This window comes from Serinus canaria, chromosome Z (genome assembly GCF_022539315.1).
Source record: "Serinus canaria isolate serCan28SL12 chromosome Z, serCan2020, whole genome shotgun sequence".
Classification (NCBI taxonomy): Eukaryota; Metazoa; Chordata; class Aves; order Passeriformes; family Fringillidae; genus Serinus; species Serinus canaria.
This window is the reverse complement of record NC_066343.1, coordinates 36305113-36319101: the sequence shown is the minus strand read 5'-3', so window position 1 is coordinate 36319101 and position 13989 is coordinate 36305113. Positions and strand designations below refer to the sequence as shown.

At 37.6% G+C, this 13989-nt stretch overlaps 1 protein-coding gene across 1 annotated transcript in view; it reads right to left on the bottom strand.

Annotated features, from left to right (window-relative positions):
* Positions 1 to 604: 604 nt before the first annotated feature.
* The window catches only part of CNTNAP4 (contactin associated protein family member 4), a 200511-nt gene continuing 187126 nt past the window's right edge, over positions 605 to 13989 (bottom strand). The window contains exons 22-24 of the mRNA XM_009098299.4: positions 7435 to 7653; positions 7000 to 7071; positions 605 to 3991 (exon numbers count right to left, since the gene is read on the bottom strand). Coding sequence (XP_009096547.3) covers positions 3798 to 3991; positions 7000 to 7071; positions 7435 to 7653 — 485 coding nt within the window. The 3' untranslated portion in view covers positions 605 to 3797. The remainder of the gene's footprint in view (positions 3992 to 6999; positions 7072 to 7434; positions 7654 to 13989) is intronic.

Here is a 13989-nt window from a genome sequence, read left to right as displayed (position 1 = left end):
TTCCTGTAGCATCACACGGCTTATGCAGCTATATCTCTGCCTTGAGTGTAAACTACAATTGATTCTAAAAGTAACTAATTTTATTTCAAAATTATAGCTTCTTATCAATTCTCTGCTAAGTTGCAATAGTTGCATGTTCTGAATTTATGCAGATCCTTCCTTAAAGAAATTTTGTCTTTTACATGCCATTTTCCTTGTACATCACTGCCATGAATCACAATATTGTAAATATATTTTGACTGTGACTACATTTCATGTTAAGTTGTGCACTTGTTTTATCACATATTCTTCATTTACACAACACTGAATGTATTGGAAAATGTTTTCCCAAAACCTTAATAAATCATATTTATATGCTAAATGTTGAGTACATAAATAATTATAAGCTCTTTATAGCTAGAGCCCACACAAAGCTTTAAAAATGTACTAGCATACATGCCGGTATTTATTTTCTAATGTACTTAAGAAAAATGTATTTGCCATGGAAAATGTGTCAATGGATAGCAAATTTGTCACATTAGTGCTCCAAAGTATCTATAAATAACCACACTCACCAATATAGCATGTGCACTTCTACATATATTTACTGTTGAAAAAAAAATCAGTATATTGTTGTCAGTTTTAAACTTTTAATACAAATTCTTTTAAAAAATATTATCCTCACTTTATTTTAAAAAGTCTTTATTAACAGTGAGGTGAAAATCACACAATGGAATAGAGAATCAAAAAGGGACAGCACAATGTTCCATGACATTTTAGCGCACTTCGGTGCCACCATTTTTTTATCCCCATAGAAATGCAGCAAGTAATGAAAAATGCTGCTTCATTGATTTCAAACATGTATATTTTAGATTAAGGTGACAAACATATGATCACTGTTCCTACGGATGAAAATGGGCATTTGCATCTTCAGGGAGACGTAATTTCTTTATTCTACAAATCTACAGATGTTCATTCAACAAAATCCATGTATCTTTTCCCTCTTAGAATCCCTCACAAAATAAAATGCCTTAAAAGAAGTCATTGAATGAAATAATGTCATAAAAATAGCATTTTTATCCTCCTCTGCCTTTTTATCTAGTCCGTGAAATAGGGATTTTACTAAGCTTTCCCATTCCTGTTCCTTTTAAAAATTCTGAGGAATAGGGAAAGAAAGTATTCATTCCGAGCAAAAACAAAATAAGAGAACTTTCTCTCCATGAAGACACACAATAAAACTTTACAAGGCAATAAAACCAAGAGCAAGTGATTGAAAAGTTAGGTTTACATTCTTCCAACTTGTCTTGCTGTGGGTAAAATTTAGGCTTTATTAAGTTTACATGTGCAACTGTCATATGAGAGTTAAGATAGAAGACAACCTGTCTTTTATCATTCAAACAAAATATCTGCTTTGGTGTACTATAATCATCATCTTGTAGGTTTTGTCCCACATTGTTACTACATCCCACAATGATAAAAAATGGAGTTGACTGGGACACACCCCTGCAGGTGATTCTGTTGATACAAGTGGCACTAAGAGGTGGATTCCTATATGTCTATAGTGGAAAGGGAAAACCTCCTGAACTTCAGGAAAACCTCCTGAACTTCTCTGGTTGCAGAGAAGTCCGTGGGAGGGCTCCTCTTGAATGTAATGCAATTTAGGTCACAGCCTCAAAAAGGAGTCGTAATTTTTACTTCAAAGTAAGTAGGTGAGAAGGTTCAAAGCAGTAAACTTAATAATTCAAAGTCTTCTTGTCATGGCTCATGTGAGGCTTTCACCTCCACCACTCGCCATCCACAAACAGGATATTTTCATCGTTTATTGAGAATAGTCCGGTACTCTGGCCTTCCTAAAGGTGACCTCTTACCATGAAGCCAACTGTATCAAATTCACAACTGTATCAAACTCATAGTTCTTCATTCTAGGTCCTCAGCCTGATTAATCTATCAGAGATGAAAACCAAATTGCAAAAATGAAAACAAGAAAGCACTACATGTAAATCTGAACAATTTATGATTGTAAAGCATTCAGGCACCCCAAAAAAGGAAATAATTTTTTCCTAAAAATTAAGTAAAATCTGTACAGAAGGAAGGAGAAAGCAATGGTAGAATTCTGGAAAAAGAAAGTAAAGACTGATAGAACAAACTAAGTTTTAAACGAAAACATCTGCTGGACATTTATATTTACAATTACCATCTATGTAAAGAAATTTACATGTTAAGGGTTTTGGCATACCATGTCAGTTTTCCATGTCTTTATAATATTGTTGGGCATCTATGATAAACATTTTCTAAATGGCACAATCTAGGGTCTAACTTTGATTCTTTGAATAGAAAAGCAATGACTGTTCTCATAGCTTTCAATGGGAGTAGATAAAACTAAATTCTGGAAGATATTTAAATTTCAAACTCAAGTCTACAAGGTCACAGAAATCCTGTTTGCTTTCTCAGATCCAAGCTCCAGACATCCAGTCATCTGACTGGGGAAAACTGAAAAATGCTTTGTGTGGGTCAGTTACCTAAATACTCTCATCTAATGCCATTTATAATGCCTCCTACCAAAAGACACATACCTTCTGTGGAATCCATGACATTCACATCAGGCCACATGGGTATTTCAGATACCCTATGGTGTCTAAAGTGACCTTACAATCTTCTTTTTAGACAACTTAAACGTAGCCTTCATATCTAACAATTTGTTTGTACAATATAAATAGCTTTAATTTACTCTGTCAGCATAGCAAGCATTTTTTAAATTTTGAGTAGTGAGTCAGACCTTTTCTCACAGAGGCATTGTAGGTACTATGAAGAGAACAGAATGAAAGTGTTCATGTGGCAGACACTGTATAATTCATATAACACTGAAAAAAATTAGTCTTGAGGTCTGGAGCAAATCATAGATACAAGAGTTTCAGAGAATCCATCCCAAACAGTGCACTGAGCATTACTTCTTGACAGAAGCATCATCACTAATTTCCAGGAACAGTAACCGTGACCATCTTCTGGTGTTTTCACTCTTGATAAATTAACTACTGTTAGTCTTTTACTTGATATTTTCAAGCAAAGGTCTTGCCTTTTTCCCCCAGTTTTATTCAAATTGCCTAAAATGTGCATGAGTCTCTTGGTGCCATCACCTGACTGTAAGTGAAAATCTACTGCAAAAGAGATATTAAAATATTTCAACCCACTGTACACTCTTCAGTTCTGCTAAGCCTGACAAAAGGAAGGGATAATGAAGATATCAGGCATATCCCAGGGGAAAAAAATACAGTTTGTTCTGGACATCAAATGCCATGGCTCACAAGCAGATGCTGACACCAGCTCAAAAGGCATTTTCAGTTTGAGGAAGTAAGATGGATCACCATAATGCAGCACAGCAGAATTTCTTTAGTAACACAAAGTATTAGAATCTACCTTTCACCTTGAACAAAAAATCATCAATCAAATTTTAAATAAAAGGATAGGAATAAATTCATAACAATTTTCCCATTCAGAAATCATATTCAGTGTGTACATTAAACTTCATTTGTAGAAGGTCACATTAGAACAGTCGGAAACTACCAACAATGAAATTGGTTACAATATCTAATTCACTGTTACATAAAATGCATTTACGGTATAATAGCTAAGAAATGCATGTAATTTAAAGAGGCCCGCTACAGCAATCACTGAGACTGAACATATCAAGTATAGTAAATCTCAAATCCATTGCATTTAGAGTAGTGTGCAAGAACATTTTCTGCCCAGTGAGAGCCCCCTGGCTTAGCAAGAAAGTCAGACAGTCACATCATTATATTAGATTAAATCATTAATGACAATCAGAAGAAGTATTCCTTTTGATTTTCATTGGCTGTGTTTTGCATGCTGAGCTCACTTTTCAAAGCAGATTCAGCACTGTCTTCGTTTTCAGATCCTTTTGCCTCATTTTTTGAGTATATGCCTTTTTTTTTATAAATGCGTATGGCTATGGCCGTGATGCAAAGCAGGATGAATATGACAACTGCTATCACACCTACAAGAAGAAAAGAGAAAAAAGTAATGAGAAAGTACCAACAAATAAAAACACATAAGCCAGAGAGCAGGATGACGAAGAAATGACTACATCACATAATGGAAGGGCTTACAGGAAAGCCTGAGAAATGACAAGACATAGCTGCTTTCAAATCAGAAAGAGCACTCTAGTATGAGCTTCATGGTGATTGCTTTGAAATTTTGCACCCTATTAATAGTAATACAAAATCCACAGATCATTATAATTTCTGAAATTACTGATTTCAGAAATTATGGAAAATCACTAGGGGCCTAATTTTCAGTAAGAAGGTTTCTTCTTCTCCTTCACTATCAGGCCCTAAATCTCCGCTGGTTTGGGAACTCAAGCCACTGCAGATATGGAACAGTAAGGTGAGATACTTCGCACAGAGATAAGCAAGACCTTACAGACTGCCAGCCCATCTCCTCTCATCCTCATTTATCCTGTCATAATGGTCTTAGGACTTTAGCTTCATGAGTCAGAAGATGGGCAGGAGAGGAATTTGAGGAGATGTGAAACAGAAGGGAAATGGATCATGTTTGTCAAAGAGGCAGAAAATAGGACTAGGCTGTTGGGATGGAGAGAACACTAAGCAGTCTGGGAAACAGTTGTAATGCAGTGCCTCAGTGCCTCAGCAGACAGTCTCTTGCAAAACTTGGTCACCACTGCAAGAAAAATAAAAATACCTAGTCCCTTAGCACTGTAGATAAAAATAGAGCATCCAAAATTCAGTACATGCCAATTTTCTTGATCTCTACTATGAGCAGCATTGTAGGAATATAAGGGTTTTCACACAGTAGATCCTTCTCTGAGATGGACTTTGCAATCTAAGTAAACCTTGTTTTTATTTAGATTAACTAGACCAGTCATTATTTTATTTCAGTCACAGTAGGTGCTCTCTTTAAGGACTTTTCTATAAACTTGTTTTGTTTAAAGTAGCTGAAATGATACGTTAGTTATATTCATTTAAGGGTGCTTAACTTTAAATTTTACTTAATGTTGTACAGTTTGCTTTGTTTTGATTTTTAAACAAACATAGGCAGTAGAAAAATTATGAGTGCCAAATTCCTAAATGTTTTTAATAGCAAAAAATTGTATTGTTATTATTATCTTAAAAGGATTGTACCTATTATAGCTTGAAGTTTAAAAAATGCTTTGTTGTTAGCACACTTAAAAATCCCCACCCACACGAAGTTATCTAGTACACAGTGATCTTAATGTTCAGATACTTATTTAAAAAATATTAATTTTTTGAAACAGTAAAGGAAGTTTTGACAAGGCTAGACATGTAAAAACTCAGAAATCATATTTTTAAATTCTTGCTTTCCTTGAAATCAATGGTACAATTTTCATTTGGTGTGTACAAAATCACCAAAGTGATACAAAAGTATCAGTTTAGAAGCAGGGAAACTTCTAGGCTTAATAATCTCCTTTTAGTATCTTTGGTACTACTCTCTTAAAGATTGCTGGTCATGCAGTGTGCTTTTGCATGGAGTGACCATAGCAGGTATCCCTGTATAAATGGAAGACAAAAGTGACTAGAGGTTCTTATCCTATCTCAACCATTCATAGCCTTAAACGATTTTAACTTAAATGAAAAGCCTGGACAGTTTTGTTCTGCCAAATTCCACTACTTCCTTTGTCTATGAGGCTTTAAAAACTGTTAGAAAGTAAATAGTTTCAGAATTTAAAAGACAGAGGGCTGACCTTTTCATCCCACTGCCCTTTCTATCAAAGTATCTATGCAATTCAAAACATAATTATATTGCCAAAACATCATATTCAAGTTTTATTTACTCAGCTGCTCCAAAAAGAAGAAATACTCCTAGAAATTCTTACAGAGGATGATTGTAACAGGAGAAGATACTATGCCTTGAAAGAAAATTTGAACTGACAGAGACATACACATACTTCAATACTGGTAAAATTAGTTCAGTTTCTGATGCGGGTCCCCAGCCCCAAACTGCCACTATTGATGCTCACTTGAGTAATTCTCATTTTTGTTAAAGAGACAGAACTGGTAGATTTCATGTGGGTATCCATATGAGATGGATCCTTCATATAGGATTCATATGAGATGGACAATCATCCAGAAAGGCATAGTGATGGAACCTGTACAACAGGTTCCTATATCAGTCCTGTACTTTAAGAACACACATCTATCATAATCTTTATGCTCTATTCTGAAAGGCATAAAAAATAAAGGGACTATCACCATGTTCACTTCAGAAGTAACTCAATTCTACATGGCTCTTCCTCTATTACTCTGATTAAAAAAAAAAAAAAGTATTTTGAAAAAAAATTATGAACGGTCATTTGTAGTTCTATTTTAGCCTGATAAAAATGTCCAAAAGAAATGGGAAGAAAATGAAAAAGAGATTTTATTTCAAACCAACAGTAATTATTTTTATTATTAATATTTTAACTTGCATTTTAAGCTGTAAATCAACACAAGTGATTCTTTTCAAGAATACATTGCCTTCCAAACAGGAAACCAAGATGAAATTTCCTCAGACTGTCAGAGGATTGATTTAAGCAGTGACACCTCATACTCTCAAGAAGTCTTTCTTGTCCAGATTTCTTAAAGAAGATTTTAAACATGACTTTGTAGCAAAAGATTATTTTTTACCAAAGTCAAGAAGAAATAATGATTCTTTCTTAAATATACGCTTTTTTCACAAGAAATTCAAGCACTTTTTAAAGTCATAGACACCATTTTTATGCAGGCTGAAATGCTGTCCTTACCACCCTGTTTTTCATCAGAATGTTTCAATATATGGCAACACAGCATAAATTTATGTAATAAGAAGAGCGTGATCAATTGTATTTTAAAATAATGCTTGACTTCTATCTGTCTACCAACTGTAGTAAAATGAAGAGCTTTTACTTGTTTCTGTACGCACACAAAACTAAACTGACTTCACTTAATCACTGACAGATTCACAGTTAGAAAGAAAAGTTCCTGTGGATTTTTTTACAGTCCCTATTACCTCCAATAATTGCAGAGTCACTTCTGATTGCATTAGCTAAGGGCTTTCCCTCATCTATTGGTCCAGAGTGATCTGCAGCAGAAAAAAAAAAAAAAAAAAGAAAATGACAGACAAATAGAAGACTTTTTTAAAATAAATTCTCACAGTCACAGTTCATTTACAATATGGTACAGTGGCAGTAGTATGGGTCAGTACGCATGCACAGAACATCAATGTAGATGACACTTTGCAGAGATAAAAGAAAAATGTAAACATTCAGATGAAAAGAGAAAGGCTAGAGAAAAGGAAGTAAGTACATATAAAAGAGAATTATTTACAAACTACTCCCGAGATGTTAACCGGCATGGAAAAATAAAAGTCAGTTCTGATTCAGGTCATGAGTATTCTATTTGGATTTTGCTTCAGAGATCAGAACAAGTGATAACCATATGCTACCTGCAAATGAATGGGTTGTTTCACTTGATGTTGAGTCAGCTGCAGTTAAAGTACCACAGTTGGATTCAGTGAAACGCCCTTTTACAATGACAGGGGCTGAGCTGCTGTGGTGCAGAGCAGCCTTCAAAGGAGCAATGTGGTTGAACTGCACCGAAGATAGACAGCCAACAAACCCTTGAGAGTTTGCCTTCATAGTCTCCTCATCTACATCACTGTTTTCTGTTAATCAAAAAGAACAGAACACATTTAATCATAGTGCAAATGTACAAAATAAAGTGTCAGAAGAATAAATGAATAATTAACCTGTGTTCTGCTGAGTATATTTGAGTTGCAGCAACATATGTAGATTCACTGAATCTCTTTCTTGTCTGACTTTAATGAAAAGACAGTCAGATGCATTCACACCTCCCCCTTCCTTTTGGACAGATGACAGTTGCTTATCGGCTGAGGGAAATGCTTTTAAATTCTCAGAGCAAGTTCCAAAGCAAAAAGTTTTATTGTAAATAAAGTATTTAAATCAAAATGCAACAATTTTTCATTCTGCAAAAATATAAGATTGAAGAATGAATTCCAGAAAAATTCATTTTATTGGATTTCTTCTCATAAATAAACATTTTTGGAACGTGTCCATTCTATAGACTCATGCATCTACTCCATTTCGGCACCATCAAGTCTGTCAAAGCAAAAACCCTGAAGATCTGAGATCGCCCAATCCTAGAAATCCATCAAGATATTTTCTATGAAATTTTAAAAAATGAATAGTGTTCCAATTAACTATACATTTCAAAACATGACACCATTGTTGATACCACAAAGGGGGAGGAAAAAAAGAGAAAGAAGATACCTCCTCACTTTTTCTCTTGAGTTTCTTTTCTAAACGCATAAGAAAAGTACTCTGCGTGTTAGAACTCTCTGTTAATTCACTGGTAATGCTTACTAAGGCACCACTTTTGATGCAGAAAACAAACAGTTTATTTACTCTGACAGTTCTAATTTAAGCAAAAACTCTGGATGTACTAGTTATAAAATGAGAACTCATAACGGAAGTAAATTTGCAAATAAAAAGGGAATTTCATCTCAATAATTTTCACTTCTAGCATGTCATGGAACCCACAAATGAACTTGTGACCTTTACAATAACTATCAGAATAACTTTAAGTTTTACCGTGCACTATGCAATAAAATTTAGGTTAATACTGAAAAATGGGATCATTTGTTCAGGTGGAATGTTGCAAAATAGCAGAGTAAAATTTTCTTCAACTAATCTCTGCTTTTTGCAGTGACGATGGACTAGATAGAAGGGTGTCAGACAAAAGTCTGCTGACCTACACTGATGGATTACATAAGATGTTGGCTGTTTAACTGCTTCTGTTTTCTTTGCAGTTTTTTTTCAATATCTGCTGCTATGCACTGAAGCATCTGCTAGGATGGGATATTTAAAAAAAAAGATTAACACTGAAGTGGCAAGAAAACATTTTCACAAACCCCTGTGATAAAAATATATATCTCTAAATATGAGTCAGATTGAAAACCTCAAGAAGAGAGTGGTTTTCTATTATTTTTTAGTTCCGACACAAATCCTTTACCAAACTACATATATGTATAACAGGAAAGGAAAGAAATGAATCCTTTGATTTCACTTGACTCCTTAACTAGAAAATATTGCTGGAAAAAGTAAGGCTTTATATTGGATTGGGCAATCTTGATAATAAAAGTGAATGGGCTTAGGGAAGACACCATCATCCACTTTCCTCCAAAAGTAAAATTAAACTAACAGAAAGTGGCATTCAAAAACACTCACAGGTTGTTTATTGTATGTTACAGGAAACTGAAGTTATGCATCCTTTAGTGTTGGGGGCTAGGTTTATTTCCTGTTGTTACCTTTTACTTACACAATTTTTTTCCATAAGTAGCTAGAACACATTAATGACGGGGTACTTAAGAAAAACAAAAGAAGTGGCCAAGCTCAGGGGAGGCAAGCATCTGGTTTCACTTCTCTTGTCTGGGAATTTCTCTCTGAGGGGTGGAGATACCACAGGAATTGGGCAGGTAAGGGATGGGGCTGGGGAAGCTGCTTGGGGAAGAGAATTCACAGCTGATGCCGCCAGAGCCCAGCCCGGAGCCACTTCTTCTGCCATGGGCGAGCCTCTGCTCGTTAGAGCAGGCACTGCACTGAGACCTTATTATCACCCACCTCACTAAAAGAGGGACCCATCTCCGACTGCTCGGCTGCCCGGGATCCTGAGCTCGCCTCTCCCCTCCATGCTGGGAGCCAGACCGCCGCTGCCCCACCCTCACAGCTTCTTCGGCACTGCTCTGAGTTTTTGCTGCACTGCAGCCCTGCACCCCGTGCCTGCCGAGACTCCTGCCATCCCGCCTTGGTGCTCCTCAGAGTCCTGCTGGGACAGCGGGACCGGCTGTGCCAGGGTTTGTAAGGCGAAGCCTCTCCGCCATCCCTTCCCGCCACAGCGCCCCCTGCAGCCGCGGGGGAGTCACGGCGCCTGCCCCGCCCCCCGGGAGCCAGCAGCGCCCCCGCTGGCCGTGCCCGGAACTGCAGCAGAGGGAAAGGGCCCGCGGCCGAGAAGGCGGGGCCTGGGCTCCGGGCTCGGTCTGGGGTCAGCGCCCGGCCCTGCGGGTTTGTGTGCTGGGTCATACAGCCAGGAAAGAAATGCTACTCCTGCCCTCATCTCTCTGCCTGAGAGCCCCTTCGTTTCAAGATTAGAATAAGTTGGAGTGAGGGGATTTACATTTTCCATTGCAAGGGAGGCTCTTGCCTTCCTTAGAAGACACTTCTCTTTCAAATCCAAGATACTAAGTATCTTTTTAGCAATTCATTTACTAAGAGTACCCAACTTTATCACAGACAGAATAACTCTACCTACATTGTCTTTAAAAAGAAAACCACCAACAAAAAAAAACCTCAAAAAGCAAAACACACTCAACAACTCTCTTTAACTCTGCTTCAACCATTGTCTTTATGAAGTAGTCAAGTAGAAAGTCAGCAGACATATAGCTCCTATCAGAACATTTTAAGACAAGAACTGTGTCTTCTAATAGCTTTACGTCTTATATTACATCACCCAAAACTGCACACCTCAAAGGGGAGGCCGTCCCAGTGCAAACCCCTCCCTTGCCCAGATGGCCATGCTGCACCTGGTGCACCCCAGGACAGGGTTGGCCCTCCTGGCTGCCAGGGCACTGCTGACCCATGTTCAACATGTCATTGACCAGGACACATAGGTCCCTTTGTGCAGTGCTGGTTTCCAACATCTCATTTCCCATTATGTCCTTACATCCAGCTACAGACTCTGGAACCTGTCTTTGTTAAACTTCATGCAGTTGGCAACTGCCCAGCCCTCTAATTTACTGTTGTCTCTCTGCAGGGCCTCTCTTAAAAGGAACTATTGACTCTGCAGGAGTCAATAGTTCCTTTTAATTTAGTATCATTGTCAAAATTATTGTACCTTCAAGTCCTGCATCCAGGTCATTTATGAAGATGTTAAAGAGCAGAGGGCTGAGGATGGAGCCCTGTGGATCCCCACCAGTGACAGTCTGATGTCAGAATGTCACTGACATCCCCATTCACAGTAACCCTTTGTGCCTGACCTGTTCGCTGGCTGCTCACACACCCCATGATGTGTCTATCCAGCTGTGGGCTGCACATTTTGTCCAGAAGGATCCTGTGAGAGCTTCAAAACATTTACTGTAAAGGATTATGTCAACTGGCTTCCCTTGATCAACAATGGACGTTTATGTTGTCATAAATGGAAATTTGGTTTGATAACCAGGACTTTCCTCTCATGGACCTGTACTGGCTATGACTAATGACTGCATTGTCTTTCAGCTGTTTTTCAAAGCCTTCTACAATAATCTTCTCCATAATTATACCAGGCACTGAAGGGATACTGATGGGCCTATAGCTCCCTGGGTCAGTCTTATATACCCTTACTGAAACCTGGGACAGCATCAGTGAGCTTCCCATCCAACTGGAACTTGAAAAGATTCCATAATTCAAAAACCAGCCAGGTTTTTCAGTATTACTGCTTGAATCCCCTCAGGTCCCATAGACTCACAGGGATCTGGCTAGAACAGGAGATTCTGCACAAGTTTTGTTTGAACAAAAAACTGTCATGTTCAAATGCAGAAGAGCTCAGAAAAGTACTTCTCCAACTGAAGATGCTTCTTTAAAAAAAAAAAAAGGCTTCCTTGTGTGGTTTGCCTGAACAACACTTTCATGTATAAGAAATACATGATCTCATATTTTGTTAACTCCTTATGTTTGGACCTCTTCACTGCAATAAACACTCACTACTTTTTTCCTCTGCCTTTGTGAAGTCTTCTTCAGTCTCTAGACAGGACTCCACAGGAATCAAAACCTAAAGCAATCAGATTTCTAAGAGAAAGAGTAACTCCTTTGAAACAGGGAGAAATGTTTTTTTCAGTACAGATTCTGAGACAAATTGGGCTGAATGCCCCCAAGTCATTATAACTCTGTGCTTTGCACTGCCACGTCATTGCAAAGCCATCATTTAACTGAAGAAAGTCCCACCTCTGAATTTTTGTAACTGGAAGAGACAATATTGGTCTTGGTCAAAAGACCAATACATTATTTATCTACAAATTTACATTTTCATAGATTTAATCAAACACATTTTTAAGTAAGCAGTTTTGATATGATATTTTATAACAAAGATAGAAGAAGCTTTCATTCTGTAATGGTCACTGTGGTATTAACCTTATGTGAGTGTGACTGCAATAAACTACTACTCTTCAAAATATTATACATTCCTGATTCAATTTTATCATCGTATGGTAAAGTTTAGAAATATTTGTAACAATTTTCTTGTAGTAGTTTATATTTCAGCTAATACTGCTTTAAAGTTATGCGTAAGTGATCATTCTCTTTTTCATTTTGTGTGCATATCTACACATCAGTTCTCTTTTGGAGTGTGAGATTTATATATAAAATCTACATTTCAAATGTATATATTTCTCTTTATGTTAGAAAGGGTTTTCTTCCAGTAAGAAAACAAATCAGCTACAATGAGAGTCTCTTAAAGACAACTAAGCAATAAATAAGATTTTTTTATGGTCTATAAACGCGGTTTCTGAATTTTTTTAATACATTTTAAGCTATTTAGCATTTGGTAATTGTTCTCATAAAAATAACTATCACTGTATGAATTTTATTATATATTTTAAATTATTATTCTACCTTTACTAGATAACACTCTCATAATTGAAAACCACCTCTTTTACAGATAAAGAATTAACTGGATCTCCTTATTGAAATATTTGCATGCAACAGCTCAATGTCTAAACAGGGATTGGTGACAGGTGGTGCTCCTCTGGGCCAACACTATTTCTATTCAACATCTTTAATGACACCAAAAGTAGGACTGAGAGCATCTGAAGCAACTCTGTGGATGACACTAAACTGAACTGTTCAGATGACACACCTGAGAGATGGAATGCCACCCAGAGGGACATTGACAGGTTTGAGGACTGGGACCAAGTGAATCTCATCAAAAACAAGAATGGCAAGTGCAAAGTTATGCACTCATATCTGTGCAACCCCCAGTATCAATACAGACTGGGGTTGGGGGTGAATGGATTGAGAGCATCCTTGAGGAGAAGGGCTTGGGGGTGTTGGTGGACAAGAAGCACAACAAGCGCCAGAAATGTGCACTTGCAACCCAAAAGCCATTGGTATTCTGGGACTGTTCAGGGCCAGGCTGGATGCAGCTCTGAGAAACCTGGTCTATTGGAAGGTGTTCCTGCTTGTTATCTTTAAGGTGATCTTTAAGGTCCCTTCCAATCCAGGCCATTCTATAATTCTGGGCTGCATCCAAAGCATCCGGCCAGCAGGGCAAGGGAAGTGACTCTGTGCCTCTTGTCTGCTTTGCTGAGACCCCTACTGGAACCCTGCATCCAGCTCTGGGGTCCCAGACAGGAAACACATGGACTTGTTAGAGCAAGTATAGAGAAGGACTGTCACCGACATGTTTTATGAAAAATCCTTTCCTTAGGATTTTTCCCTCCTGAGAAGCTGAGAGGCCTCAGGAACAAACTGTAAACAATTCTTATCTGCTGTTGTGGAATGTAACAGGGGGAATCTGTGATTGGTCTCATCTGGTTGTTTCTAATTAAGGGCCAATCACAGATCACCTGTCCAGATTGTTTCGGTCAGAGACAAACCTTTGTTATTCATTCCTTTTTCTATTCTTAGCTTAGCCTTCTGATGAAATCCTTTCTTCTATTCTTTTAGTATAGTTTTAATATATTATATATCATAAAATAATAAATCAAGCTTTCTGATACATGGAGTCAACTTTCTCCTCTCTTCCCTCATCCTGGGACCCTTGTGGACAATACCAAAAAGGACTGTGAAGATGATCAAAGAACTGGAGCAGCTCTTCTATAAAGAAGAACTGAGGGATGTTCAAGCCTGGAGAAGAGAAGTCTCCAAGGTGATTTTATAGCAGCCTTACAGCCTCCTAAAGGAGGCTACAAGAAAGCTGAAGAGGGACATTTTACATGTGTATGTAGTAATAG